General features: G+C 30.4%; 1 protein-coding gene and 1 long non-coding RNA gene across 2 annotated transcripts in view; both read right to left on the reverse strand.

Moving 5' to 3' along the window:
• The window catches only part of LOC139425543 (uncharacterized), a 45,602-nt gene extending 37,396 nt beyond the window's left edge, over positions 1–8,206 (reverse strand). Inside the window, exon 1 of the long non-coding RNA XR_011636747.1 lies at positions 7,817–8,206. This is a non-coding gene — a long non-coding RNA (uncharacterized lncRNA). The remainder of the gene's footprint in view (positions 1–7,816) is intronic.
• Positions 8,207–19,257: 11,051 nt separating this feature from the next.
• Positions 19,258–27,643, reverse strand: LOC122271111 (transcriptional adapter 3-like; the record flags this gene model as incomplete). Its single annotated transcript, XM_071180686.1, is given in 3 exon segments — positions 19,258–20,756; positions 22,888–23,081; positions 27,542–27,643. Coding segments are annotated over 3 exon segments (431 nt in total), but the record flags the coding sequence as incomplete, so codon positions are not given.
• Positions 27,644–27,883: the final 240 nt, after the last annotated feature.

Raw genomic sequence — 27,883 nt, forward strand, 5'->3', positions numbered from 1 at the left:
AGTCTTAAAGGAGTCTGAAGTAGAGTCTAAAGTGGGTTCACAAGTGAAATGTTTTCATAGATTTCTCTTTATATAATAACTAAGATTTTGTTATACCAACATAAAAATGATAATTCACTTTTCATTAATAAAGCATTGAGTCTATAGATAAGTCAATCGACAATAGAAAAAAAAAGATACAGAAATAAAGTATCTAAAAGCTGTAGCTCATTTAATCATGTGCTAAATGTTTGACCAAACCTCAGTCTAGTTTAAATTAAACTAACATAATTTAATGCCTAGTATTTTGAAGCTTTAATAATCATATTAATTTAGCAGCAAAAAAAAATTTGTTTAATAATTCAGTTTGTACATTAATATAGGAAAGTAACTATACTTCTATAATAGCTGCTTATTGGCGAGATTTTTATGATTAAATGAAATTCACTTAACAATGCAATTTCTACAAATTAAGTAAAACTGATAGTGATTTTTTTTTGTTAATTTTAATCCCATTAAATTTAAAAAAATGATTTAGCAAATTTTTTTTAATTTTAGTTTTAAGTTTCAGTTTATGTATATTAACATAGGAACAGAATAATATATCCTATAAAAGAAATCATCTTATTGGTGAAATTTATATGTATAAATGAAACATAATCTTTTCTTAACTATGGAATTATTACAAAATAAGTAAAACTAAAAGTTAATTTGATTTTTATAAATTTAAATTTTGTGAAAAACTTATTTGCAGGTTTTTAGGTCAATGAAGTAAAAATTTCTTTAGATATGCGAACTTTTAAATAAAAACTTTCCTTGACATTTTTGCAAAAGCTTATTCTTTTGACTTTGTATACATCTAGTTTTGAATTAAAAGCAAAACGCAAACCACTGTAAATGATAGATTGGAGATAAAACTTTCTTTTGTGATAGAAATCTTGACGTTCCAAATTGCTTCTCTCACTATAATTTGCATTTATTTATACTATTAAAAAATAATATACATTATCTACATTACTTAGATAAGTTTTGTGATAAAATTCTTAGAAAATATTTCTAACTTCAAGTTAATTTCAACATGAATGCTGCTTTCGCCTTGAGAGTTGAAAAAGAAAAACTACTGAATTTCTTTATTTTTTCTGATAGTTTAAAAAGCAATTACAATCACATATTTTAAGAAATACATAAAGATTTTACTTCCGATTCAGTAAACAGTTTCACTTTAAAAGAAGGGGTTTAACATCTGAATAAAACCAATGGCCTATAGTAAACCACTTGTTTTTAAAGTAATGGTTCTTATTGTTGTTGTTGCTTAGTGACAAGAAATAATTGAGACACATTCTTCTTCTTCTTCTATAGGCTATATTCTATATTCAATTGTGGGCCAGAGCCTTCTCTAGAACCTTCCTCCATTCTGCTCTTTTCTTCGCGAATCTTAGGATTTTGATATCCCCTTTCACACAGTCAAGCCATCTTATCTGAGGCCTACCTCTAACTCTAGTTCCCACTGGTTTGTAATTGAAGATCTTAAATGTCAAGTAAGAAGCGCCCATTCGTCAGATGTGAGGCACAAGCTTTAAGTGACTTATTTTGATGCATTAGGGGGACCGGAAAGTAATGTCGTTTTGGCGCATTAAATATTCGTTAGTAGTAAGAGCCAATTCATATTTTTTTCCGATTCATTTTCTACCCGGCATTGAAAGGTTGTTGGTAACGTAGATGAATATATTATTGATTAAAAATAAATCTTGATAACACATGTCAAACGCACTGAAACGACATTACTTTCCGGTCCCCTAATATTTGCTGATTGCAGCTTTCTTGAATAGTTCAAAATTATGTCGTTGTCTCCAAAAAATCTATAGCACCGAAAATTTATCTTAAGGCTTTTTTCTCAAGAAACAGCAAGCAGGTCTGTTTGTGATTTAGTTAAAGACCATGTTTCGGATAAGTTAAGACATGTCTAATGATTGCTTTTACTTAAAAAAAACACCAAATTTTTTATGTAATGGTTCGCATAATATCATTGTTGTTATTAGTGTCAATAAATAATTTGGGCACATATTTATTCTAATTTGGATGTCTCCCTACATTAAAAAAAATCATAAGCCACCGTTTTTGGTATATAAATTAAACTCACATTATATTTTGTTTTGCTGCACAAATACTGTAAAAGTTATAAACTTGAAATTATGATGAAGCGTAGAAAAATGTACAGGGAGTTTGATAAAATAATTAAAATTCTAACATTCGATAATTAGTTCGAGAATTATTAACTGTTAAATTTCTTGTAAAAAAAAATACAACGCGGATCGCTTTACAGACCACAGAGACGCAACTACAGAGTTGAAATTAAGCGCACTGAAAGAGCAATTTTTATTTGTTAACTTAACGATGATTTATTTCGAAATTATAATTTGTTCAATATTTACTGAAATTTTTAGTGCTTTTTTTTCGGGAATTGTTTCGCAGATTTTTTGCTTTAAATATTGGTTATTTAACCATTTTCGTTGAAAAATATTTATTTTTATCCAGTTAAGAGCGGATATTAATTGTAGAAATCCCCCATAAGGTGTGGAATTAGAATCAACAATAACGTGTTTACGCATAGATTGGTCTTATAATAAATTTTACAGAAAACGAAGAGCTCATACAGCACCAAATGTAACTTGTATTTCAAAAACGTAACACGGAAATGTTCCCGTGGATGCAGAAACGTAACTTAACATTGCAGGTAACTTTCCTGTTGATTACAAAAATGTCATAATGCCCGCGTCATAACAAAAAACAGAAACATAACTGAAACGTTTTAATCGTAACGTAGAACAATGCGAAAAGATAAAGATAGTATTGAACTCTCACATAAAACAGTCTTCTTCTGAACGGTTGACGTGATATAGCGTTCGAGATATAGCGAAATACGCAAAAAGTTAAATGAACATTAACGGGACCAAGCTTTGGAGCGCTCTCCTGACTAAACTATTGGGGCCGTCTTTCTTAGATTGCCGCTACCCCCTATATTTTGGGGATCAGAAATCTGAATCCGTCAAAAAAAGGGTGCGTTTATTCAGACAAAGTACGTTTTTGTGCTTGATTTCGTAACATACAATATCGTCTGCACTTATTAATTGGCATATTTGAGGTCACCCTCTCGATCACTTAAGATTGAGTCCTAGAACGTGAAGAACCGATCATTAGATCAAAAGTTATTCAGGATAGTCCGTTCCCCCCCCCTTCTTTTTCTTGATGCACTGTACATGTGTTTATTTGAAACTGTACACTGTTTATTTGAAGGAAAAAAAAACGTATCTTTTTTATTGTGCTACGTTTAGTTTCCTTAACGCGCATTTAAAGCTGCGTGCAAACTTTGAACGTACATTTCCAGCTTTGTCGATTTTTTAAAAAACACTATCTAAGATGCCATGCCCGAAATAAAAAGTTCTACTGATAAATTGTTTGAATTAACAAGACTGCAGTGCCTGATTTCTCTTAAATCCTGAAAGACCAGGGGCAGTGTGCCCTACATTTCTATCGGCAATCTAAACTAAAACGAAACTCAGTGGTGCGACAGCCCATTGAGGGCCAAGGCCTACTGTGCCCATCACAGTTTTCTTGACCTTGGGCTGGTGCAGGAGCAGATGTTCCGGTCAGGTAGTCAGCCGAACGCGGAACCCCTAGTGTTCAGTTCCCAAGCATGCTTGGTACTCATTTATCGACCCACTGAAGGGATGAAAGGCTGAGTCAACCTTGCCCGGCCCGAGGGTCGAACCAGGGATCTGTGACACGACATCGCGAAGAGCTACCGCTCAGCCACCGGGCGTCATCGGCTATCTAAATACAACAACAGTACATTCAACAGTTTGCCCATAGGAAGCGATCCTTATCTTTCAGGACTTATCTCAGGAAATGGGACTTAACTGGGAAGCGGGACTCTTTCATTATGGACTTAATTGGTTTATTGGAATTAAATACATTTGCAGGCATATGAGTACAATTTAAGCTCATAAACCTTTGTCTAATAGAAGGACATACAGGACAATACAAAGATGGACAGCACGAAGACGCATCCAGGGTAACCAAGGGAAGAGAGAGCGATTCTCTGTCTATGACAACAGAATAGGTGTATCATATTGGAGAACAGCTGAATTCATTTTTAAAAGCTTTATATCTAAAAATTTTGGAATCATCAGATTCTCTATAGCATGGCTCGAACCCCGCTGCAACTCTGGATATATTTTTGTGATTTTCATCTCTAACTTATGCTATCTGTTTTTCAACTTGAATAGGGCTTGTGATGAGTACACAAGCGTGCATATGTAAGTCTTACAGTAGTAGTACTAGCAGTACTTTATTTACGTAGTTCTATAGCTGCAGAAAGGCTATCGGCTATAGTTTGGAGAGAAATCCCTGAGGATGATGTTCCGAAGACATAATTTTGATCTTTTTTAGAGGGGGGCGGGAGATTCCTTTCTTTGATAGCCCGATGACCTACCCGTGAATTCCGGCAGTTTACAGTAGAAAAGTTTAACAAGGAACGCACACTCGGTGTTCACCCTCCTCATACCTTCCAGTGATGTTTGACTTCGGTGATCTACTAGAAAACCTTGTCCTACGATCAATTCACTATACTTAGACACTGTACAAATTCTATTTCCACGCCTATGTGGCCAATTATTCTGTGACGGTGAAGTTCGCAAAACCGAACACAAAAATAGCTGCAGAACCTCAGTGCTTACAAGCGAATAGGTGCTAGCTCTTCGTTGAAGTAATGCAAACTGACTATACTTTCACAATGTATGGTGTTATGTTTTCAGAGTGCATCAGAGAAGATTTCATATTTAGAAATCTAAAACTTATGACAAAAATGTTATTATTTATTAATTTTATTTCATAGTTAATTTAGAATTTTATTCTAAATTAACAAAAAGTGAATTTTATTTAATCAGACAAATTATTTTTATCAAGATAATCATCAATTCTGCTTTGTTCATTTTTCTCTGGTTTATTTTTATTTAGTGGGGGAAGATAAAGTACCCGAAACTTGTAGTGCTGCCATCTAGTTGTTAATATAAATTTTATAAATTGACTCTTCAATATTTTTCAGCGGAGCCATATGTTTGCGTTATTATTTCTCATAGTAAGGATTTTATTAATATTATTTTTCTAATGCAATAACAAGGCGCAAGAGTAATAATAATTTTAAGTGTTATTAATTTAAAGTCAGATCCATTCTAATCTTTAGGTATAGAATTGTCAAAGTGAATTAAGGCATTATTCTATTTTCTTTTTGAAAGACACTTACTTTTAAAATTATTTATACTTTTTTTTAAACTTACGTTTGAAAAGAGGTAATTATTAATACTTTAATTTATAAGCGAATTTAATTTTTGAGATATGGTTACGGAAAATTCCTTCACAATATTTCAACCCTTGAAATTTGATTCCATACAGTTTTCTACTTTGGTGATTCTCTCTCAACTGGAACTAAATTTAAATGGAAGCAGCGTGTATTATACATACGATGTACAATGATTAAATTTTTTTACTAAAAATATATTTGATTTATATCTATGTATGCGCAAAAATTTCTGGTTCAGATGTATAAAAAAGCTGTGAAAATATTTTTTTCTTTAATTTGTTTATTTGATAGATAGTGCCCTATAGTGTCGATTTAATTATTACTTTAGCACAATGTAATCCTTTTTTTTAAAATCTTAATCATGTGTCTAACAAAAAAATAATTCCTTAATAATAATAATAACAACAGTAAATGTTATCCAGCTGCGAGTTTAAGGAACCACCCTCTTAATATTGAGTAAAAATCTTAAAAGTGAAACAAATTTAAAAATAACTTTGAAACTGTTTACCAAACTCCGAAACAAAAGTGTAAGTCATGTGATAACACATATTTATTTACTTTTTAATTAAAATATAGTTACGTTCCTCTCTTACACAAATTTATTTCAAACGCTTTGAAAACTTTGAAATGGCATGAAGTGGTCGTAATAAAATTTCATTAATTGTGTTTATCGAGAAAAAATTTTTTTTTTCTTTGTCTACGATAAGCATTAAGAATTCAAATGTTTCCATTTAAGCTACAAACTCCGTTAACAATAAATGTTGAAACTCGGCAACTGTATTACCCGAGGTAGGATCTGATAAGGTGACCAAACAGCTTCATGATTTGTCTACAGTTCAGAGAATTGCTGTATTTGTGACAGTACGAGTATACTCTGTTGTCAAATATTTTTAGACTATTACACTCAAAATATTTTTTATAAGTGTAAAAACAGATCAACTATACTGTTTCGAAATCAAATAATTTTTTTCTGTTGAAGTCCATGAATTTTACAATTTTATTGTCGATAGTTAATAAGAAAATCTGAAACATGCCGTTAAATTTTAAATTAGTTTCATCATTAGTTCAATGACATTAGATTTGTTTCAAACACAAGATTTTTTTTTCTTCATATAAAGCACTGTTATGTTAAATATCTGAAAAAACCCCTACACTACTCTGAAGGCTTCTCCCTCTTTTGAGGTAAATGGGGGAGAAGGGGGTTGAGGGGGAGAGTTTAACATCTTCGAGTTAAGAAAAAACCATTATCACTATGGAGAGAACCTCTTTGCAACTAAGTGCATGTCAAGCTCCCAGCGCGAACGAATATATATTTAAAATTCGATTTCAAAGGAACTATTCGACCGATTTCGTTTAAGATATTGCATTTTGTCATATAAAATTATATTTTTTAAAATGATGTGAAATTTTGTAAGCCTCACAATTCAAAATTATTTTTGACTACAATTAAATAAAATATTAAATAAATATTATAAATATTACATGAAGGATGAGTCACCAAAAAATTTAAGCAATTATGATATTTCTTTAACTTATTATAATATTTTTGCCCTACGTTTTTAAATTTGTTATTTATTTAAAATATACATATTGTTATTAGTCTTGAAATTAAAGTTAATGAGCTAAAATTGCAGAAGTGTTATTATAAATGCAAATGAAGAAACTGACAATTTCACTGACAAGTGTGTCGGATGCTTATGAGATGGAGTCCCACAAACTATGGTTCCCCACACCAAAATGAACTATACGATATACAATCAGCACTATTTTGAAAAATTAATGCTCACAGTTACGTTACACCATAGTTCTGATTTATTTGCACAAAACACCAACTCCTAAATTGATAAAATCTTTAAATTTACTACAATATTATGTTTCAATAAATGATTTTTTATTAAATAAATAAATGAATGAAATATTTTGTTACACCAAGAAATATTAATTTTCGGTCCAATGTTTGAGTGCATTTTAAGTATCCCCCCCCCCTAAGCTGAGGGCTCTCCACCGCCACTACTGATTACAAAATATTCAGTTATATCAGATTCAAAAATAACTAAATAAATAAAATAAATAAATAAAATAAATAAGTAAATAAATAAATAAATGAATAAGTAAATAAATAAATAGGTAAAATAAATAAATAAAATAAAATAAAATAAATAAGTAAATAAAAATAAATAAGAAATAATAAATAAAAACAAATAAATAAATAAAAATAAGTAAATAAAAATAAATAAATAAATAAAAATAAGTAAATAAAAATAAATAAATAAAAACAAATAAATAACCTCAAATCGGTTTCTAACTTTTTAAGATATTTATGCCAGATGTCAGAAATTCTTATAAAGTTAATATTAGCCGCAAAAAACATAATGCAAACTTTAGATCACTATTTTTGTGTTTTAAAACTTTTTTTTTCAATCTCTATTTAGTCAAACTTTTAAGATGTCCTACATTTACGTAACGTATTTGACTCACCTTCGTCTTGAAATTAAAACCAAATCCATTTTGAATCGGTATTCGTCAGCACATCTCTTGAAAAATCTTATAAAAAAAAAAAGTCAAATATTGTTAAAAGCAGTTCTATCGATGTCGACTATTGACAAGTCTTTTTTATTATTGTCATTTTTTTTTAAACCTCGGATTTCCAACAGAAGCGCTGCCAATTCCCCGCCTCCCTTTTCATTGTAAAAGAGATGCTCTTTAGACTTTCTTTCAGGTAGGTAAACTCTCCCGACGCAGTGAACAATATACATTTGTCATCAGATTTTGAAGTGACTCACCTTTCCAACAGCTTAAGAAGCTTACAAATATGTACACATTCAATGTAACAGAAGCTCTATTTGCTTTTTTTTAGTATATTGTTTTGAATTATTTCAGCTGCATTCATATTTTGGACATTTATTAATATTTTAGCTATATGCAGAACCCAATTTGGCTTTATGAGGGACTAGAGCCACTACCTACCTCTTTTGGAAGCAGAGGCCCTAGGCAAAGATCTGATTTGTGGGCCCTCAAATATTCACTGACTTATGAATTCTCTTAAGAAACATTTAAGAGAAAAAAAATATAGAAATATTTATTTCACATTTTTTTAATTTTGCTATTATTTAAAAATATGAGCAATAGTGAAGGTTTTAAACTGTTATTTTATTGCATTACAGCTAACCGAATTATTAAGATTTAACGATTGAATTATTAATAATAATTTTATTTGTAAAATTTGCTTCGTGTTGTTTTTATTTTAATTTATATTACCTACATCAATCTCAAATGAGGTTAAATTTAATTTTAAAAAAAAATGTTTAAGAGTATTATTTTAAGAGAAAAATATTACTCGCCATTTAAATTCAATAAATTATGATGAATTTAATATTTATGAGCAATGAGTAAGCATTTAAATTTTTATAAGGCCATCACTGAAATACTAAAAGCACCTTAAATACGAAAAAATTTAATTCAAAATATAAAAAACGTGAAAGATAACAGTTTTACGAAATGAGATTTGAGGGCCCTTAGAATGTGGGGCCATGGTCCAGTGTCCCTCACGCCCATGAAATAATCAGGCCCTGGCTACAAGCTTAGCCCGAGAGGATAAATCGTGAAAAATATTGGTCATTCAGAAAGATTTTGCACTTTCACGTTTCATCCCGCACGATCCAATACGCGCATTATCGTGCGCGTATTGGATCATACGCGCGTAATCCCATACGCACAAACTCTGTAGAGAAAGGCGTTTGGTGGTTACTGCGCTCAACTAACACAAGCGAACTCGAGAGGTGATAAATGGAAGTGAAAGATCTCTTTATAAGGAATATTGCTTTATAGCAATCACTACTATATAAGGAATATTGCTTTATAGCAATTTATAACTCTAAAGTGTATAGATTTTATCGTATTAATACGAGAGTAAGAAAATTTTAACTGTTTTATGGAAAATATAAAAGTAAAATTTCTTTCAAATAATTATAATTAACAGGGTTGGATTGAGATGTAATGGGGCTGATGTGTAACTTGGGGCCTTACATGTTACAAATTATCTAAAATTGGCCTATATTCAGAAATATTGAAATTTTTTATAAAATTCAATTCCAGTTAAGCTAGTTTTTAAAAAATTCAAAAAAATAAAAATAATAAAAACAGAAATTTTTAATTTTTTACAAAAGTAATTACATTCTAAATATAAAATACGATCAAGTTTATATGTCAGAAAAATCATCATGTATGAAATTCTAAATGTTAAGGAGCAATAAGAACTACGAAACATAAAAATTTTAAAAAATCGAAAGAAACAAATTCGAATGTTCCGTTTTAACTAAACTTGTTATATTTCTGCCAACCAAACAACCCCGTTTATCTTCAAGTGTTTAGTAGATTGTTGCAGAAAAATTAGTTTAAAAAAACACTTATGGCTTGAAGCAAACAATAATAGATAAAATTAGGAACTTGAGTAAAGAGTAGAACTCTTACTCAACTCTTCATCTTTAACTCTTTCATAGCTTTGGATGAGATAACTCGTCTTCCAGGAATACTCGCTCTGCGCTATTGTTGTATTAGTAAATATGGTTATTGATTGCAATTGATCATTATTTTTTGAAGTAAAATAAACAATTTTAAAGAAAATAAACAATTAAATTTAGTGCTGTGGGGGAACTCTAAGCGCAGAGGTGGGACGACAAAAACGTGTCATTGCCGGGATAAAAATGCTGGAAAAAAAATAGAAGTAATAAAGACAAATAATATTTTTTTTTTCTATTTTCTGAAATTTATTATCAAAATGCACAATATATTTTTAATGATTCTTCAAGAAAGATCATTAAACATTACGTTTGAAAATATATTTTTAAAATTTTAGAAAATTTAAAGAATCAATCATACTTTTGTGAAGCCCTAAAAAACTTGGGAGGCTAGGCTCGGGTTGCAGCCCCAGTAGTCCCTCATTAAATCCGGCTCTGATAATGAAAATAATTTTTATAATTTAAAGACTCAGAGTAAAAAAACAGTAATGTGGAAAACTGTAAATCCAGTGTCATTGTTCCTGAACGTTAATCTCAGGTTAAAGGATGTACGTGAAGAAAATAAAATAGTTTTTCGCTGTCATTGTTTAATCAGGATTCCTGTGTGAGAGGAAATAAACCAAAAAATCAGTGAGGGGACACAAAAATTTCAACGGAAATCGCCGGGTCATTGTTCTATAAGCGACTAACCACCCGCGGCCCAGTATCTCTACCTGAGCAAAAAGTAAATTAGAGACTGTTTAGATCAACAGGTCAAGCCGAAAACTTTGACGAATACACAAAGAAATACCCCATCAAAACATAAGAAGGGACGTTTCCGTTCTATAAGAATTTCAGGCGCGAAAAATGTTCGAATCGAAAAAGTTATCATCATCAGAGGGGCATTGACCGTGGATTGGGGGGTTAGTAATTAGATAGTTTCGCTCTTACGGCTTTTAATATCAAGTAATGGTCTTTAAATCTGATGTTAGACTCTAAAGCGGAAAGGGGCCGTTTTAGGGGGCACTCAGGGACCTGCGACAGGTATTTTTGTTTATTTTGCTTTGTTTTTTTTTCTTTTTCGACTACCCGGGCATACAGAACTTAATCTTCTTTTATTTTCTCAGTATATTAATATTTTATAGCTAACCTAAAAAGATTTTTTTTTCTTTCCTTTTCGTTTTCTTTGTTCTGATAGAATCAAAGTTTATGAACCGTTAAGAAATTGATCAAAGAATAGGACATAGATGTTCTCTTGCAAGAATTTGATTTTTTTCAGAAATAGAAAATAATAAGAGACGTTGAAAAAATGTTGTTTGAGCCTTGGTTCGAGTTTGTGCTATGGTAACAGATTTTTCATCCAATACACATGAAAAAAAAAGTCTGTAAAAAAAATTGCATCTAGTATAGCAGAAGAAGTATGAAATAATAATTCCATAGGAAAAGTTTGGATTCATTAATTAGTTATCTCTATAGAAATGATATTTTTTCCCAATATAAATCAAAAAGAATCCGCACATACAAACCTTATACTAATTATTGGAAAAGAAGTATGAAATAATATACTCATAGAAAAAAGACACACTACTTTAATATCTCTATGGAAACAGGATTTCTACCCAATGCAAATCAACAAAAATCCGTGTGAAGTTCGTGCCAACTGTAATAGAAGTATGACATAGTAAAAAGTTTGGACTCACTACTTTGTTATCTCTATGGCAACAGGCTTTTCACCCAATGTAAATACATATATTCATATTCGTTCAAAATTCGTACCAACTGCAACAAAAAGAAAAGGAAATAATGTACTCATAGGAAAAGGTAACTCACTTCTATAATATCTCTATGGAAACAAGATTTCTACCCAATGCAAATCAACAAAAATCCGTGTGAAGTTCGTGCCAACTATAATAAAAGTATGACATAGTTCTCGCCAACTATAATAGAAGTATGACATAATATACTCATAGTAAAATGTTTCGAATCCCTATTTTGTTATCTCTATGGACACAGAATTTCTATATACTATATATCCAATTCAAATTAACAAGAAACCTTACAAAATTCTTATGAACTTTATTAGAAGAAATCTGAAGTGATATACTCATAGATAAAGGTAACTCAGTACTTTTAATATCTTTATGGGAATAGAATTTCGACTCATTGGAAATCAGCGAGAACCTGTACAAAATTAATATCAATTGTAGCAGAAGAAATATGAAATAATAGACTCATAGGAAAAAGTTTGAACTCACTACTTTATATCTTTATAGAAAACATGATTTCTAATCAATGCAAATCAACAAGAATCTGTACGTAATTATACAATCTTCAACGAAAGAAATATGGAATAATATACAGTTGGGGAAAAGTTAAGACTTGCTATTGGGTTATCTCTATGGTATCAGGACAACAATTAAATTTTCCACAAACCACAGAGAAAGTAAAAATAAATAAAACGTAAGAAACTAATTCTCTTCAACAGCAATTTTAAACATAATTTTCTTAATAGCTAATTGTAATTATTTTTTCATAAGAAGGACATTAAGTTCAAATGATAAGATAAATAAGCAATGATAAGATTAATTATTTGGTGGTTTCAGATTAAAAAAAAATTTAGTTTTTATGCAGGATCATTACTATAATTACTGTTAAATTAATGCTTCTCACACATTCGCTTGAAATCGCAAAAAATTGTGTTGGATACATTGCATGCTGATCAAAAGACTCAGATCATAGTTAATAAAACCAGAACGTATGATGACGATGAAGTTAAATACTAGAAGTTAAAAGCATCAGCGAAGTTGTATACACGTCGGTACATCTAAGAAATCGCTGACAATTTTGACCAAAATACTATTCGTTACAAAATAATAAGATTTTCAATGAATTTAACAAAAAGCAATCAGTTACTACATCATTAATTCTTTAAAAAAATCATTTAGGTAAATACAGACATCATGTCCCTGAAGTACTTTCTTCATTTTTTAAAACTTAGTTTTTAATACAGTTATACGAGTATGTATGAAAGTTTTGTCAGTTTAGCGTCTATTACCAATTTCAGCTTTTGTGGCAATTAACTCTATATTTCAATAACCGATCTCATATTGTTGAACTAAATCAATAATAAACACTTTAAATAAACACGACTAACGCTACGCTTAGGTAAAGTTCCATCTCCCTTTCAGTCAAACTTAGTTTAGAGTACCGTTTTAACAGCTCACCTCTAATGGGGATAGAGCGCTCGCCTCCCAAAGACATGACCCGCTTTCGATCCCAGCGACGGGGCACCCGGCTCGCATCAATCACAGTGCTGACGTAAAATATCATCAGTCGTAAACGGATCATGGGTTAGAGTCCCCTTTACGTTTTGATAATCGTGGGGGGTTTACATGGTTTTTTTCTTCATGTAACGCAAATGCGGGTTAGATCCATGAAAAAGCCCAAATGCAAATCTCTCCCAATACTTGATCCAAGAGCTCCCTTCTCCTCGGTATTGGGTTCAAAATTACAAGGCTAGGTAGTTGAACATTGATAGTTGTAAACTCAAAATTGGGTCGGCTGTTCAACAACGGTTCTAAAATAAAATAAATAACTATTCTGGGCAACTGAATTTTTTGTAATGCACTAATTGACTAACTAATGCAGGTCTTCAACAGCAATTTGTAGCAGGGTCTCCCGGTTGATTCTCTCCTGTTATGCAATCGGGCTGTTACTGTTACGAATTAATTCTATTACGGCGGAGCCAATCCATCGCCATTCAAAATATTCTTCGTTTAGTTGTTCTTGATACACTCACGAGGAAGGAGCAAATCGCGAAAGCTCCTCTTGTTTTTATTTCTCATGAATATTATTTTCGTTTTCAATTATTTCAGTCTAATTGTTATGTTTTTTTTAAATTATGTTTTGAAAATAAATATAAAAAGCACATATTGACTGTTTTTTTATACTAACCAGGGCAGATAATGGTAGGTAATAGATTGCGTATATCTTGGCAGTACGCATATCCGAACCTCGAATTAAGTTTTCTATCAGTTACTGCTCGCATAGCAGGTTCAGAAGAGATATACGTTTTGGCACACTGCGAATGGCCGACAGCAAGTTGCGTGCGCATACTAATTTTCATCATGCCCAGCGGCCAACTCCGAAGTTTTGAACTTCATCACTCTAACTGCTCAGAAGTTTGACGATTTTATATCATGTTGATCAATAATTGTCACTCGGTATTTATGATTATGAAAACAAAAATATTACTTGAATGACTATTTGGGGAATTATATAAAGCATAAGTTATCACAAAGTTAAATTACTGCAGTTACAGTCAAACCTCGATATCTCGAACTTGAAGGGAGAGGAGAAAAAATTCGAATTATCGAAAATCGCATGTTTCTGATGGTAGACTAAAGAAAAATGCTCTTTACATACCTTATTTACTATTCCATATTTATTCTAAAAGTACTTTTTACACTTTCATTAAAAAAAAGAAAGATTCAATTGTTGTTTGCTTTAAAGATGTGTCAGAAAGTTTGTCCATAACACTTTCTAAGTGGACTATAGCTTTAAATGTCTCCTCTGACATATTCGGCTGCCTCTCAATGAATCTCCTTACAGTGTCCACTGCAGAAAGTTTTTAGTGACATTGGGCAGTAAATCTTAAATTTTCTCATCCTCTTCTTCTGATAGTTCACAAGAAGCTTTCGTTTGAGCGATGATATCATTGTCATCCCACTGACCACACACTGTTACTGCATCATCTACGCTTACGAAGTCATGAAATTCCATGTCATCGAGTTTCACGAGTTCGGTCAATCTGTCCCAATAATTTTCGGTGTAGTTTTCAGCAGAATTAACGATATTGATTGTTTGACTACTTTCGTCATCTTTAATGAATCCAGCCTTCTTGAAACCATTCATTATCGTATAGAAAGACACATCATTCCATGCCACTGACGTCTTTATGTCCATTTTTTTTTTTAAAGTTTATCATTATGAGAACTGGTTTTCAATTCTTAAAATTTTAAATTTTTTTTTTGAATATTTTTTTTTATTTTCAGAAAAAAAATCTACACTATTTATGGAGAAAAAAAAATTCAAGTTATCGAGGGATTAGAAAAAAAAATTCGTGAAATCAAGNGTCCCCTTTACGTTTTACTACCGTGGGGGGGGGGTTTACATGGCTTTTTTCTCCATGTAACGCAAATGCGGGTTAGTTCCATCAAAAAGCCAAATGCATATCTCTCCCAATACTTGATCCAAGAGCTCCCTTCTCCTCTGGATTGGGTTCAGAATTACAAGGCTACGTAGTTCATTGATAGTCATAAACTAAAAATTGGGTCGGCTGTTCAACGACAGTTATAAAATAAACTATTCTGGACAACTGAATTTTTTGTAAAACACTAAATGACTAACTAAGTAACTAATGCAGGTCTTCAACAGCAATTTGTAGCAGGGTCTCAAGGTTGATTCCCTCCTGCTATGCAATCGGGCTTATACTGCTCGCATAGTAGGTTCAGTGATATACGCTTTGGCACCCTGCAACTGGCCGACAACAAGTTGCGTGCGCATACTAATTTTCATCATGGCCAGTTGCCAACCACGAAGTTTGAACTTCATCACTCTAACCGTTCAGAAGTTTGAAGATTTTATTTCATGTTTATATATTTTATTTCATGTAATGGTCACCCTGTATTTATAATTATGAAAACAAAAATATTACTTGAATGAATATTTGGACTATTGTATAAAGCAAAACTTATCACAAAGTTAAATTACTGCAGCTATTAAATGACATAAAACTACTTAAGTTTAAATTTAAAACATAATTTTAAGTTAAATTTCATTCTAATCATACATAAAAATAGATTAGCATAATTTGATACTAATAATAACTTATTTAGCAATAATATTATATTCAGAGTAAAGTTTAACACAGCATAAGTCCCAATTAGATTCTTCGAAGTCAGGTAAAAATAAATATTTCTTGAACAACCGATTTCGCAGCTCTGTTGTAAACTTTGATGGTTGATTTTAAGTGCTTGCATTCTTATCATTGGTTCTTGAAAGTACTTTTAAGTGTAAAAGGTTGAAAACCTCCAATTAAAATATTCTAGAATAATATAGCAATAAAAAAAAAATTGGTGATTATAAATTATGCTGGAATAGAACAGTTTCTGATAGAGAAATAAAATTGTATGCCATTCGAAAATTGAAACTAATGAATTTATTAGCACAATATATACAAATGCAATAATGAATGTAAATCAAGGATTTGCAATGAAAGGCATAATTTGAATAATATACAACTACATGAATGAAAAATATATAAACAAAACACATAAATAAAATCTTACAGGAAAAAAACAAGCATTTATGATAGATAGTATAGTAGACTCCCTATTAACTGGGATTGGATTATCTGGGTAGCAGATTATCCAAAGGCTGATAAAAAATAAATAAATAAAAAAGAGAGAGAGAAATATGTATTGCCACCATGGAAATATGCAAAAAACACACATTCTTCTTGACATTTCCTTCCTATTGTATTGGACTCATCCATCTGAGCTTTAGTACTACCAATTGGTTTTGCTTTTGCTCTGGAATGCTGGAGGGGTGGTACGAAGCAAGATATGATTCAACTTTCGTCGAATTATGAGCATCATTCAGGTTAAAAAATTTCCCCATGCTTTATATTCTGTTTGTAACGTTAACATGTTTAAATACAAATGAGCCATTCTTAGTATAAATCAAAAGATGACAATAATTAAAAATTTGGAAAAAGGACAAACAGTTAAATCATTAATGTATGAATATTAGTTTGACGATCAAACTGTATGTGACATTAGATAAAAAAGTTTATACGTTTTCTATTATTCTTTTCCAGCGACATTGGTATAAATTACATTATTTGGGATAGACGCTTATCCTTATCCCTGACAAAGCATTTCTCGACCTCCCTAGTTAATCAAGAGTCTAATGAATTATAAAAGCATATCAAGGGATGATAAATACTTTACTTCAATTATAAGCCTTATAACATATCATCATGTTTCATAAAAATGTTAACTTATTCTTTGACTATTACTAGAAATTTACTAAAAGTAAGGAACTAAGAAAATTATTTGTGCTATTCTTGCAATTTGAAAATAAAATGGATAAAAAAAAAAAACTTTGTTATATCATTTTAACAAAACAGAATAATAACAATAAATGCAATTAATCTCTATTTCTTAGTGTATTTAAACAGAACTGATGTGTGATATTAATCATTAATTTGATTATCATTTACTTAATAAATTAGCATTCACAAAAAAATATTTATGGGGTTTATAAAGTTAGTAAAAAAACTAATACAACATAAAAAGTTTTACATCTGTCCTTATAATAAAAAAGTAAGATAATATTCACTGCATGCAAAATTTTTCAAACCAAAATATACAAGTATCAAAACCTTGATTGCCCAGTGTATAAGGCATATAGTAATTGATTTTAAATCAATTAAACTATTTTTTTTTTTAATTTAGAATAATTACAATAGCAAAATTGTAAATAGAAAAGCTGATGTTAGCACATTAAAAAAATTAAGTAAACAAAAAAATGAATAACAATTATTGCTTAAGCAGAGCAGGAATCTAACTATTATAAATAATAGCAAGGTTTATTTTTTTTTTTTTTTACTGTCATGTTTTAGAAAGGTTTAATCAATTAATGCCATTTACATCCATGCAAAACTTACATAAATGGAAACATACAAAAAATAAAAAACTTGGCTATCTTTTGTTTAAAACTAATAAAAGACTTAAAAGTTTTTTTGTTTACATTGACTAAAGTTGAAAAAAAAAATGCAAATAATATATTTTCTGGCTGCTATACAAAGACAGGTGAATTCCAAACAGACACATTGATGTTAGTGTGATGTCACAGGAGAAGAAATGTACCACACTTGATTCTTATCTTTGCTTCTCGTTTCAATCCTGACACATATTTTAACCCTTAAAGGTCAGGGTAGCATTTCAAATTTACTTCTCACCAGTTATAATTACATTAATTAATCATAATTAATTATTACAATAATCATAATTAATTATATCAATAATCATAATTAAATATAACAATAATCATAATTAAATATAACAATAATTATAATAATTAATTATTATAATTAATCATTATAATAATTAAGTATAATAATTAATTATTATAATGATTAATTATAATAATAATTGATTATTATAATCATTAATTCTAATTAAATTAATAGAATATATGGCAACAATAAGATAATATATAATAAAATACGGTAACAACAATCAGCTGAGAAAATACACCTTATTATTATTCAGGATAGCAATGTTTGGAAAATTATAATGAGTATAATATACAAGGTCCGGCTATTAATTTCCAGGACTCATAGAATAACTCAGAAGAAAATAAAATTAAACGCATAGCCATTTAATATTATTCGAAGTAATCCCCATCAGCCGTAATGCACGTCTGTGCTCGGCTGTTCAAATTTCGGAAAGAAGTTTTAAAGTCCTCTTTCGGAATGCTCTTTAATAGTGACGTTACAGTCTTCTTGATGGCTTCGATATCTTGAAATCTTGTCCCCTTCAGCGAAACTGCTATACAAAGACAGGTGAATTCCAAATTGTTCATCCAGACACATTAATGTTAGTGTGCTGTCACAGGAGAAGAAATATGCCACACTTGATTCTTATCTTTGCTTCTCGTTTCAACCCTGACACACATTTTAACCCTTAAAGGTCCGGGTAGCATTTCAAATTTACTTCTCACCAAGTATAATTACATTAATTAATCATAATTAATTATAACAATAATCATAATCATATAACAATTATAATAATTAATTCTAATTAAATTAATAAAAAATATGGTAACAATAAGATAATATACAATAAAATATGGTAACAACAATCAGCTGAGAAAATACACCTTATTATTACCTTATATTACTATCAGATGAGAAAATACACCTTATTATTATTCAGGATAGCAATGTTTAGAAATTTATAATGAGAATAATGTAATTTACATTAAGGTAAAAAAAATGGTGGCGTTGGAGAATAGTGTCATTTATATTAATGTAAAATCCACAATTGGCACAGTGGTCAGGCTAAGCTGACAATGTGAACTGGGTTTCTATTTCTTGTTCGGCTTAAAACCCATCGATCTTCAAATTTATGGGTACCAGCTTGTCTGAGAAAGGAAGCTGATCACATTACCACAGTTGGTTTGTAAATTGCGAAGCCATAATCTCCATCAACATTTTGACTGAAAACTGGCTGTTGTGAGATTTTTTATATTGTATTTCAGTTTTATACAATATTTGCTTTTTTTTGCATAAAAGCAAAACTTGTACAGTTCGTAACAAATTATAAACCAAAATTAAAAAAATGTCACATGCTCTGTTGTCTTTACATTTGGATTTGATTTTATTGTTTAAATAGAGCAATAAATACTACTGTGCTGTTGCAAAAATGATAGTAAAAATAACTTGAAAGCAAATTAATAATAACAATTTCAAATTTTTTTAATATAGGCTCGCTCAGAATTGAGGCACTCTCTGTGCATTTTAATATAGAACTATTGTTTTCATTTTAACAAAACAAACACTTTTCAATGAAAATTCTATTAACAGACAGCTTTTATTCAGAAAAAGTTGCTCTACAACTTAATATTTGCTTCTGTCAGAAAAGATTCACAGACATTTTTTTAAAAAAAAATTACACAATACAGTTTTTTTTAATCATAATATACATAAAAGACTACTCAGGAAGAGAAAAATCACAGAAGTGTGTCACCATATACAGGGTGCATCAAAAGATCATTGCCGAAATAAAAGGGTAAATCAGGCATACAAAAGGAATAAAAAACACTAAAAAACATAGGGACATGGGATTGGAAATGGTAAACAGAGCCTCTAGGTAAGGATTGCAAATTACATATAACGTATGACGAAAATAGACAATATCCTTCAACATAGGTTACACATTTACATCCCAAAGCTACAACAGGTGATGGTCAAAACTATGCCAATAGGATGTGATCCAGATACAACTTGTAACAGAAGATGCAACATACTATGTAACATTGATAGCTATATAGTATGTCTCAAGGCAAGCAGTTTGAACAACTCCGGCAGCGCTGATCGTAAATGAGTAGGAAAATATTAATGGAAACGTTTCCTCCTATTCTACTTATAGACTGATTATCAGGCCTTCCAACCAAACTCTTGATGCACTGATGTCTTGTGATGATTTTTTTTCTGAGGGTGACAAGGTCATTAACTGACAAGGGTAAAGCCCCAGGAAACTCTTGTCTCCCAAAGAAAAACAAAGAGTTAGAATATGGAACATTAGAATGATGTATCCATGATGAAAAGTCAAAGAGGTGCTCAAAACAAATGCAAACACATTTTAAGGGGTCAAAATTTAAAGGAATGGGGGAAACCTGATCAAAAGCAGAAGACCAGAAGGGCGTGGAGAGGTATGTCGGATGCTTTATGCGCGAAACAATGTGAAGAACCTAACTAAGTAAGATTGCGTAGAACATGCTTATTTATTTTTTAGTACGTTATATATATTTTGTAACCCCTCTAGTTATTCCAGACAACATTTGGATCCCTGTGTTCCAAGACAATTTCTTTTTCTCCAATTCTTATTATATGCCAGCTTAATTGTTATTATTTTGAAGTACCCAGCATATTGAAAAAAGCAAGGATGACATTTAAAAGTTTATCATGAAAGCTCGCAGCAATCAAAAAGGATCCTTTAAGTCATGTCTTCCAACTGCTTGAGAATCAGTTGTCTCTCTGATATTGTTTTTCTGATTTGTGCAGCATATTTCTTTGGTGGGGCTTTATTTTCACACCTTGCAGCATAGATCTCTCGATATATTTCCATCAACTAAAGAGCAAAGTATAAATTTGATTAACTATGATATCTCGCGAATAAGAAAACAAAATTATACAGTTTTTGGGTCAGGGAAAGTGTTCTACCTTGAACCAGTTTCACTTTTTTATTTTTATAAAAAACTAGTTCAGACATTTTTCGAATACAATTTTATCTGTTAATATAATTTTTCTTTTGTGAACAATCTCTGTCATACAATTGCTCAAGAATGGTGATATACTTTAGAACTGTGAAAGGATCACAAGGGTTCTACTAGTTATGAATATAATAAAATTATAATTACCAGTTATGATTATAATTAAATTTATATCCAACCAATTATTTATCATATTGTGCACAATTGCGACACCAAATGAAGCCAAAGTTGCACTTTTCGTTCAATTATGACACCTATTTTAGAACAGCTTGGCACATTTTATAAAAATTATATGGCATTTTGGAGCAGAAAAAGCAGAAATTTTGTTTCGGAGCAGTTTGGTGCAATTTGCGTAGGTGATCCAACTCTAAATGTAAGGACTTTATTTTACCAGTATATTGAATGAAAAAATTACTCAGAAGCTAGAAATTCAGAAAAAGTTTTTTTGCACACACTTGGGAAACCATAAATGGTCACCGACACAGGTATCAACTACATATACCGATTGCAAATTTCCCTCAACTGGGTGGCACAAATACAGTGGAAAGTCTGGACTTCACAAAATTAAATTGATTTTTCAAAATAAAATTGATTTTTCCGGATAATTGACTTTTAAGGTAAACAAACTATTATATATAAACAGTATAAACTCAGGTGGTTTGATGGTTGCACTATTTTTAGTTCAGATTTCCATATGGTTATTAAAATATCGATATTTAATACACCAGAAATTTCAAATCACGCATTTCGCTTGGTTATAATTTCTCGATCCACTAGATCAGCGACGATTCTACAGTGAATCCGTATGGTTTTGTCAACCGTCTTTTCAGAGTTATTAAGATGGATTTGTACTTGGCTTTTTAATTTCTCAATGCTTTAATATGGTATTATTTTGTTCGGCAAAATTTGAATTTAGCATTTCGCACTTGTTAACGAATCACTCTGAATCCCATGGGGTTTTACGATAGCATTTTTGTTAGTTATTGTATGGATTTTCAGAGTTTTTTAATGTTCCATTATCACAGACGGGAAATTTCGAATCTTGCATTTGAAGAATTACTTTTTGATTTACTGGATTTGTGATGATTTTATAGCCAGGTGATGTTGTCGATCACATTTTCAATAGCTTGGGATTTTCACATAGTTTTAAAATCTAAATTTTATCTTTAATTCAGATTTTTACGATCCACAAATTCCGAAACGCGCTTTGGAATAATCACTTTATGACCCGCTCATGTCGGGACGATTCCCTCACGAATCCCTTATTTTTCAAAATGTTAACATTTTGCGCACTCTAAAATGGAGAGCATGATTCTTGCAGTAATAATCCTTCTATGTGAGACGTGCAAAAAAATACGCAATTTTTTTCGCACTAAAATTAAATGACGGGTTTTGTTTTCGTGATATCCAATTTTTTAAAAATATTATAGCAGAAATTGGCTAAAAATCATACAGAAGTGGAAAAGCAGAGAACTTTCATCCGTGCATACCTTTTTAACAGGTCGAAAAGAAAAAAAATTATTATTATTTTTTTCTAAAAAAGGAAAAGAGTTTTGTGTATTTTGATTATTGTGTCTGGAAAAGAGACCCTTCCGGTAAACAAACATCTGGATATGGGACTTTGTACTGTATTCACATATGTTTGTATAAATTTTAAAGACATTTTTACCATTTAGACATTTCTCACCAATTAATAATTGTGCACAAATTCATGTATTCAAGTCCAAATAAAATTGAAATAATATTTTTTTTAAATACCATACAATTAAAATATTTAATAAAAAAGTTAACTCTATTTAGTTTAATGCAGATAAATTTTATGCCATAAAATAACACTGCTTGTCCTTTTTCATTTTTTTTTTCACCCTCAGTCCTAAATGTAGGTTTGGACAATCTTCGATATTAAAAAAACCAACTTAGATATTATTTAGTTATGGAAAAATGCTAGAGTGAAACACATCAAGGTAATGAATTAAATGTTGGAAGTACCTTTGCATCTATTTCTTTTAATTTCTTTTTAACATCTTGTTTCTTTATTTCAGCTTTCGCCATTGCTAAAAGGTGTTTTTTCTGTCTTAAATTTCTGTTGCATACCGGTATAAGCTCCTTTTGGAGTCGTTTCAGCTCAGCTAAAATTTCATCTTCTGGTTCATCTAAATTTGATTCACTAAATTCCATAGCACCTTTAAAACAAATAAAAAAGTTTTCACCACTCATCCATTGCTAGAAAATATTCAAATATATACAATAAACGTAAAATTTTGTGGGAGATTAAATACGAATGTGAAAACAAATATCAAGACAAAAAAAAGAAAAAAAATCAGAAATTTTTAATGCAGGGAAGACTCAAAAGTAATGCTGGACTGAGATCACTGAAATTACACTAGGATATCCATAAAAAAATTATTACTTCTCTCTGTACAGCAATTGATGTAATGAAATGGTATATTGTTTCGATTTTTTATATTTTCAATCAAGTTTTGGTATGTGTTTTTGTTACAAGATAGCATAATGCCTGGGAACTGCAAGATGTTCCTGTAAGGTGCTTGCTGAATTTTATTTCAGCCGTAGGGATTTCATGCTAATCATGATTTTAGGGTTTGGGTACAATAGACCTCTGGTCGATGTGCCCTGCTTGACAGAGCTGCCCAACCTCCAAGCAGGGCCGCCTCGAAAGAAGGAGGAGTTACAGTTGAATAGGGGGCCTCGGTACTGAAAATGATATTCAGCTCTGACGTCATGCATCACGATCCATGTTTCAGCTGGTTTGTGTTGTATGCTGTGTTGATTACATAACAAAATAGTTTTTTTTTTCTTGTTTTTTTTTTCAGAAAATAATGAATGCACTACTAGTTATTATTCTAATTGTTCGTGTTTTGTTCTTATTTGTTGTATGATTGCATTAAAGAAATATTAGCTTTTGGAATTTCAAGCATTTTCATTAAAATTCTAAGGAATTTCTTCTAAGGCTTATATAAAATTTGTTATTTTACGAGTGGTGATGAAAAAAAAAATTATATTTTGCTTTTGTTGGTTAAAGATCTCCTACCTGAAAGTATTCCAATTATTTAATTCAAAACTTCCTATTAGTAAATATCAATAAATTGAATGAAGATTTAGTTGAATCCAAAAAAGTGTAGTAGGTTGTTCAACTTATATGGATTTAAAATATAATTTGCAATAAATAATTGTTAAGCAACATCATAGCTAAATCACATTTTTATTTTTTTGAATTAAAAAAAGATAACTTGGAGAAGAAATATTTACCATCTGTAATTAAAATGTTTTAACGAAACTCATAACATTTATTAAATTGGCTAGTTATCTCTCTATACATTCAGATTAAACTTTTCTTATGGATGATAATTTCATTAGCACTAAATTTTATGAGGCTAAAGGTTTGGTAATTTAAGATGCAAAAGAAGCTGGAATACATGCACAAAATAAATTATGTTGAATTAGAGTAAATTAAATTCTAATTAATGTCACGTAATTTAAGCAGAAGAGATATTTTAAAAAATTACTTGAAATTCGTTTTAAGTCAACTTAACTGATAACTTATAAATATGCAGATAGATGAAAAAGTTATTTTTCTGCACTACTTCACATACAAATAACTAAATTAATATTCTTTTGAAATTATTTTTAAGTAAATACAATGTTTTTGTTAAAACGAAGATTCCCTTTCTAGCAGAGCTAGAAATTTTATGAATAAAGCTATCTCTTTTTGACTTCATTCAAATTACTAAAGAAAAAGTGAAGAAACTTATCTGGATCGTAATGCGTGACGTCAGAAAACAAGTGCCGTGGCCCCCTAAACTATAACTCCTCCTTCTTTCGAGGCCGCCCTGCTCCAAGTCTAAGTCTACAAGATAGCATATTTCATCACAATTGTGCGATATTACAAATTCTTTGAATTGTAGTTTTTTTTTGTAAATACCTATAGCTAAACCCTATAGCTGTCAACAAAAAAAAAATGTTTTTTTTTTGTATTTTGTAAATTATAAATATAAAATATTTCAAACTGGAAATTAAAAAAAAAAATTTAAATGGAAATATAAAATAGTTCCAATGTAGAAAATTTATATATTTTTGTGACGGATAAAGAAAAATGAAATACAAATAGTGTGAAGCTGCACAGTTTAGACAAACAAGTGGCATTTTATCTACAATGTCAGTATCGAATCTTCGAATTTATAACTCCTAGTGTACTGGCATAGCGGGTGTATCATCATTGACTGACGTAAAACCCCCTTGTCGAGGAATTACTGTTCCAGTTTTATCCTAGGGACCAAGCGCGATGGTAGAATAAAATAAAGGAGGGTGCAACCCCCAACAAATCCCCCCCTCAAAATTTTCCCCCCAAATATTCTGTTATTACATTTTGTTTGTTATTACATATACTACTTTCATTTGTTAATTTTTTTTTTCAAGATACATTTCCTCATTGTTAACAAGATATTTTTAAAAAAAGTAAGAATTTCTTGTACTTGCAAATTTTGCCATGAGAAACTGTATTGATGGGGCTGGCATAGCTACTGACTTTGAAACACAAATAACTACAAACAATAGTTTCGTATACTAACGTGTTTGTGCACGCTTAACATTTGCATATATTGTATTGATGAAGTTTAACAGTTGTGAGAAGTCAGTTTGTGTAATACACCTTTGTTAAGCTAAATAACTAATAGAATATATAATATTATTTATCCTTTATTAAATAAAATTTAAAAATATAGCTTAGATATCTGCCTCCCAAAAAAATCTTTTTTTTGACAGTTTAGATAAAAAATTACTTTCGAGTGTTCGACTTGTGAATAGATTTTACAAATTGACTGCATTCTGATATTTTTTGTAGAAAAAAGTAATTTTACGTAAGTATTTTTTTACAGATTTATATATACATTTTTAATAGAATTTTCTTAAGTACTTAATCAGTATTTACAATAATGAAATTCCGAGAGGAGTATTTTTAAATGCTGAATGAGTGTTTGTTCAATACTCAATTTAATTTTTTTCTTACAGGAAAGTATGGCATGCTTGTAAAAAAAAATTAAAAGTGATATCAGAAGTTATTTTTGCAAAAAGCGTAAAGCTGACAATTCTAGTCTAAACTCTAGTATAAGCACTAGTTCAGATTTTATTTCAAAGACTAATCCTGGTACTAGTGCAAACAGCAAACAAGACGATTACAAAACTTGCTTGATTAAACAATTTTTTTATTGTTATGTATCAATAATTACTTAATTATTTGTTTTTGAATAAAAATATTTTTAATAAAAAAAATTTATATCAAAATTTTTTTTCTGTAGCTTTTCAATTGTTTAAAAAAAAAGCCAGGGGGGGTCATCCCGCTGCCGACGCCCTTGCTAGGGACATTTCAATATGTGAAGATGATGGAAAAGTTTTCAGATAATGAAATATTTGGCTCATCTGGATTGTTACATTATAGTTGGGATTTTGCGTAAATTGCAGCATGTTGTTCAATTTGTTGTCTTAGTTTATAATGTTACTTTTCATTGTTTTAACAACCATTTAATGTTCCTTAATATCTACCAATTCTCACTTATAAAAGTCAGAGTGGACATTTTATCACTCCAAATGGTAATCCTTTTTTAATACATTAATTTACAAACTTGTGGCATCTGGATCTAATGAAGTAGTTTCATACTAAGCTAAACAAATTAAAGGAACCTTGTATATAGAGAAACATACACCATATGATAATAATAACCAAAGAAACAATTTTGTACAAAAACAACCTAAAAATTACAGACCTGCCAACCTTAGAAAATAAAAAAGCAGGAGATTCTTTCTGTATCACGACATAGCGCAATATTGAAAATTAAACCTGATTCACACTTCCTACAAGAAGTTTATTTCAAAATATATTATTTACATTACATAAAATAGACCACAATAAGATTCTGACACTGACTAATAAAGATACGTGTTCTTACTATAAAATATAAGGTTCTATAGAATTAAATTAAAACAAATCTTTTGATTTTTTTCAAATTTAGGAAGAAGTTCAAATCTTACAAAATATGTCAATAATGAATACAATACTTTATAAATGTATTTCTTAATTTTTTTTTAACTGCTACTGTTTTAAAACTGCAGATGTTGCTGATTTAGCATTATTTAAAAAAAAAAACTGGCATCTATAGAAAGTGAAAAAAACATTTTGCCTAATGGTGTCCAAGATATCTCCGATTTTGCCATTTAATTGGTTATTGCTGCTGTTTTGGTTCACACTCACCGTAATTTTTAGTGATGTTGCTATGGGGCAAAATTTTTCTAAATAAATGCCCAGCATGATCTGAAGCACAAGTTGGGAAGGAAATTGCACAAATTGTTGTTTTTTTCCTCTATCTTGCACTAAATAGAAAAAAGCAGGAGAAAACACCCTGAAAGTCTGATGGCGAAGATTTGAGGCAAAAGCAGGAGACTCCTGCTAAAAGCAGGAGAGTTGGCAGGTCTGAAATTATATACTTTGAGAAGAAGCAATATTTATATAAAAAATAACCAGCATTAATTAAACTTATATTATTGTATTGTATATTAAAAAAAACATACACATTATGTCTAAATAGAAGAAAACACTGGAATATCATTATAAAAATGGCATCATATGACAAACCTATTTCATTCAATCCTCTGCACAATTTTTTATGCAAACTATCTTTCGAAGGAGAATTCTGTTTAGAAGGTGCTTTTGGTTTTGATACCTGAGGTGCCTCATCTGCAAAGAAAAATTCTTAATTAACGTATTGGTTCCATAGTTAGAAAAGTTGTCTCAATTACAAATAATAAAGTTTCCTATAAAATTTCTCAATTATGTCTATTATTTAATATATACAAATGTAACTTTGTGACTTATGATAATAATTACTCAGCAAAGAGACAACAATAATCACTAAGGCCTGGATATTGATGGCGTTTGCATTATACTCCTTCTCTCTCAAAAATGTTTGAGATTTTG

Source organism: Parasteatoda tepidariorum, chromosome 5, assembly GCF_043381705.1.
Source record: "Parasteatoda tepidariorum isolate YZ-2023 chromosome 5, CAS_Ptep_4.0, whole genome shotgun sequence".
In the NCBI taxonomy this organism is placed as follows: Eukaryota; Metazoa; Arthropoda; class Arachnida; order Araneae; family Theridiidae; genus Parasteatoda; species Parasteatoda tepidariorum.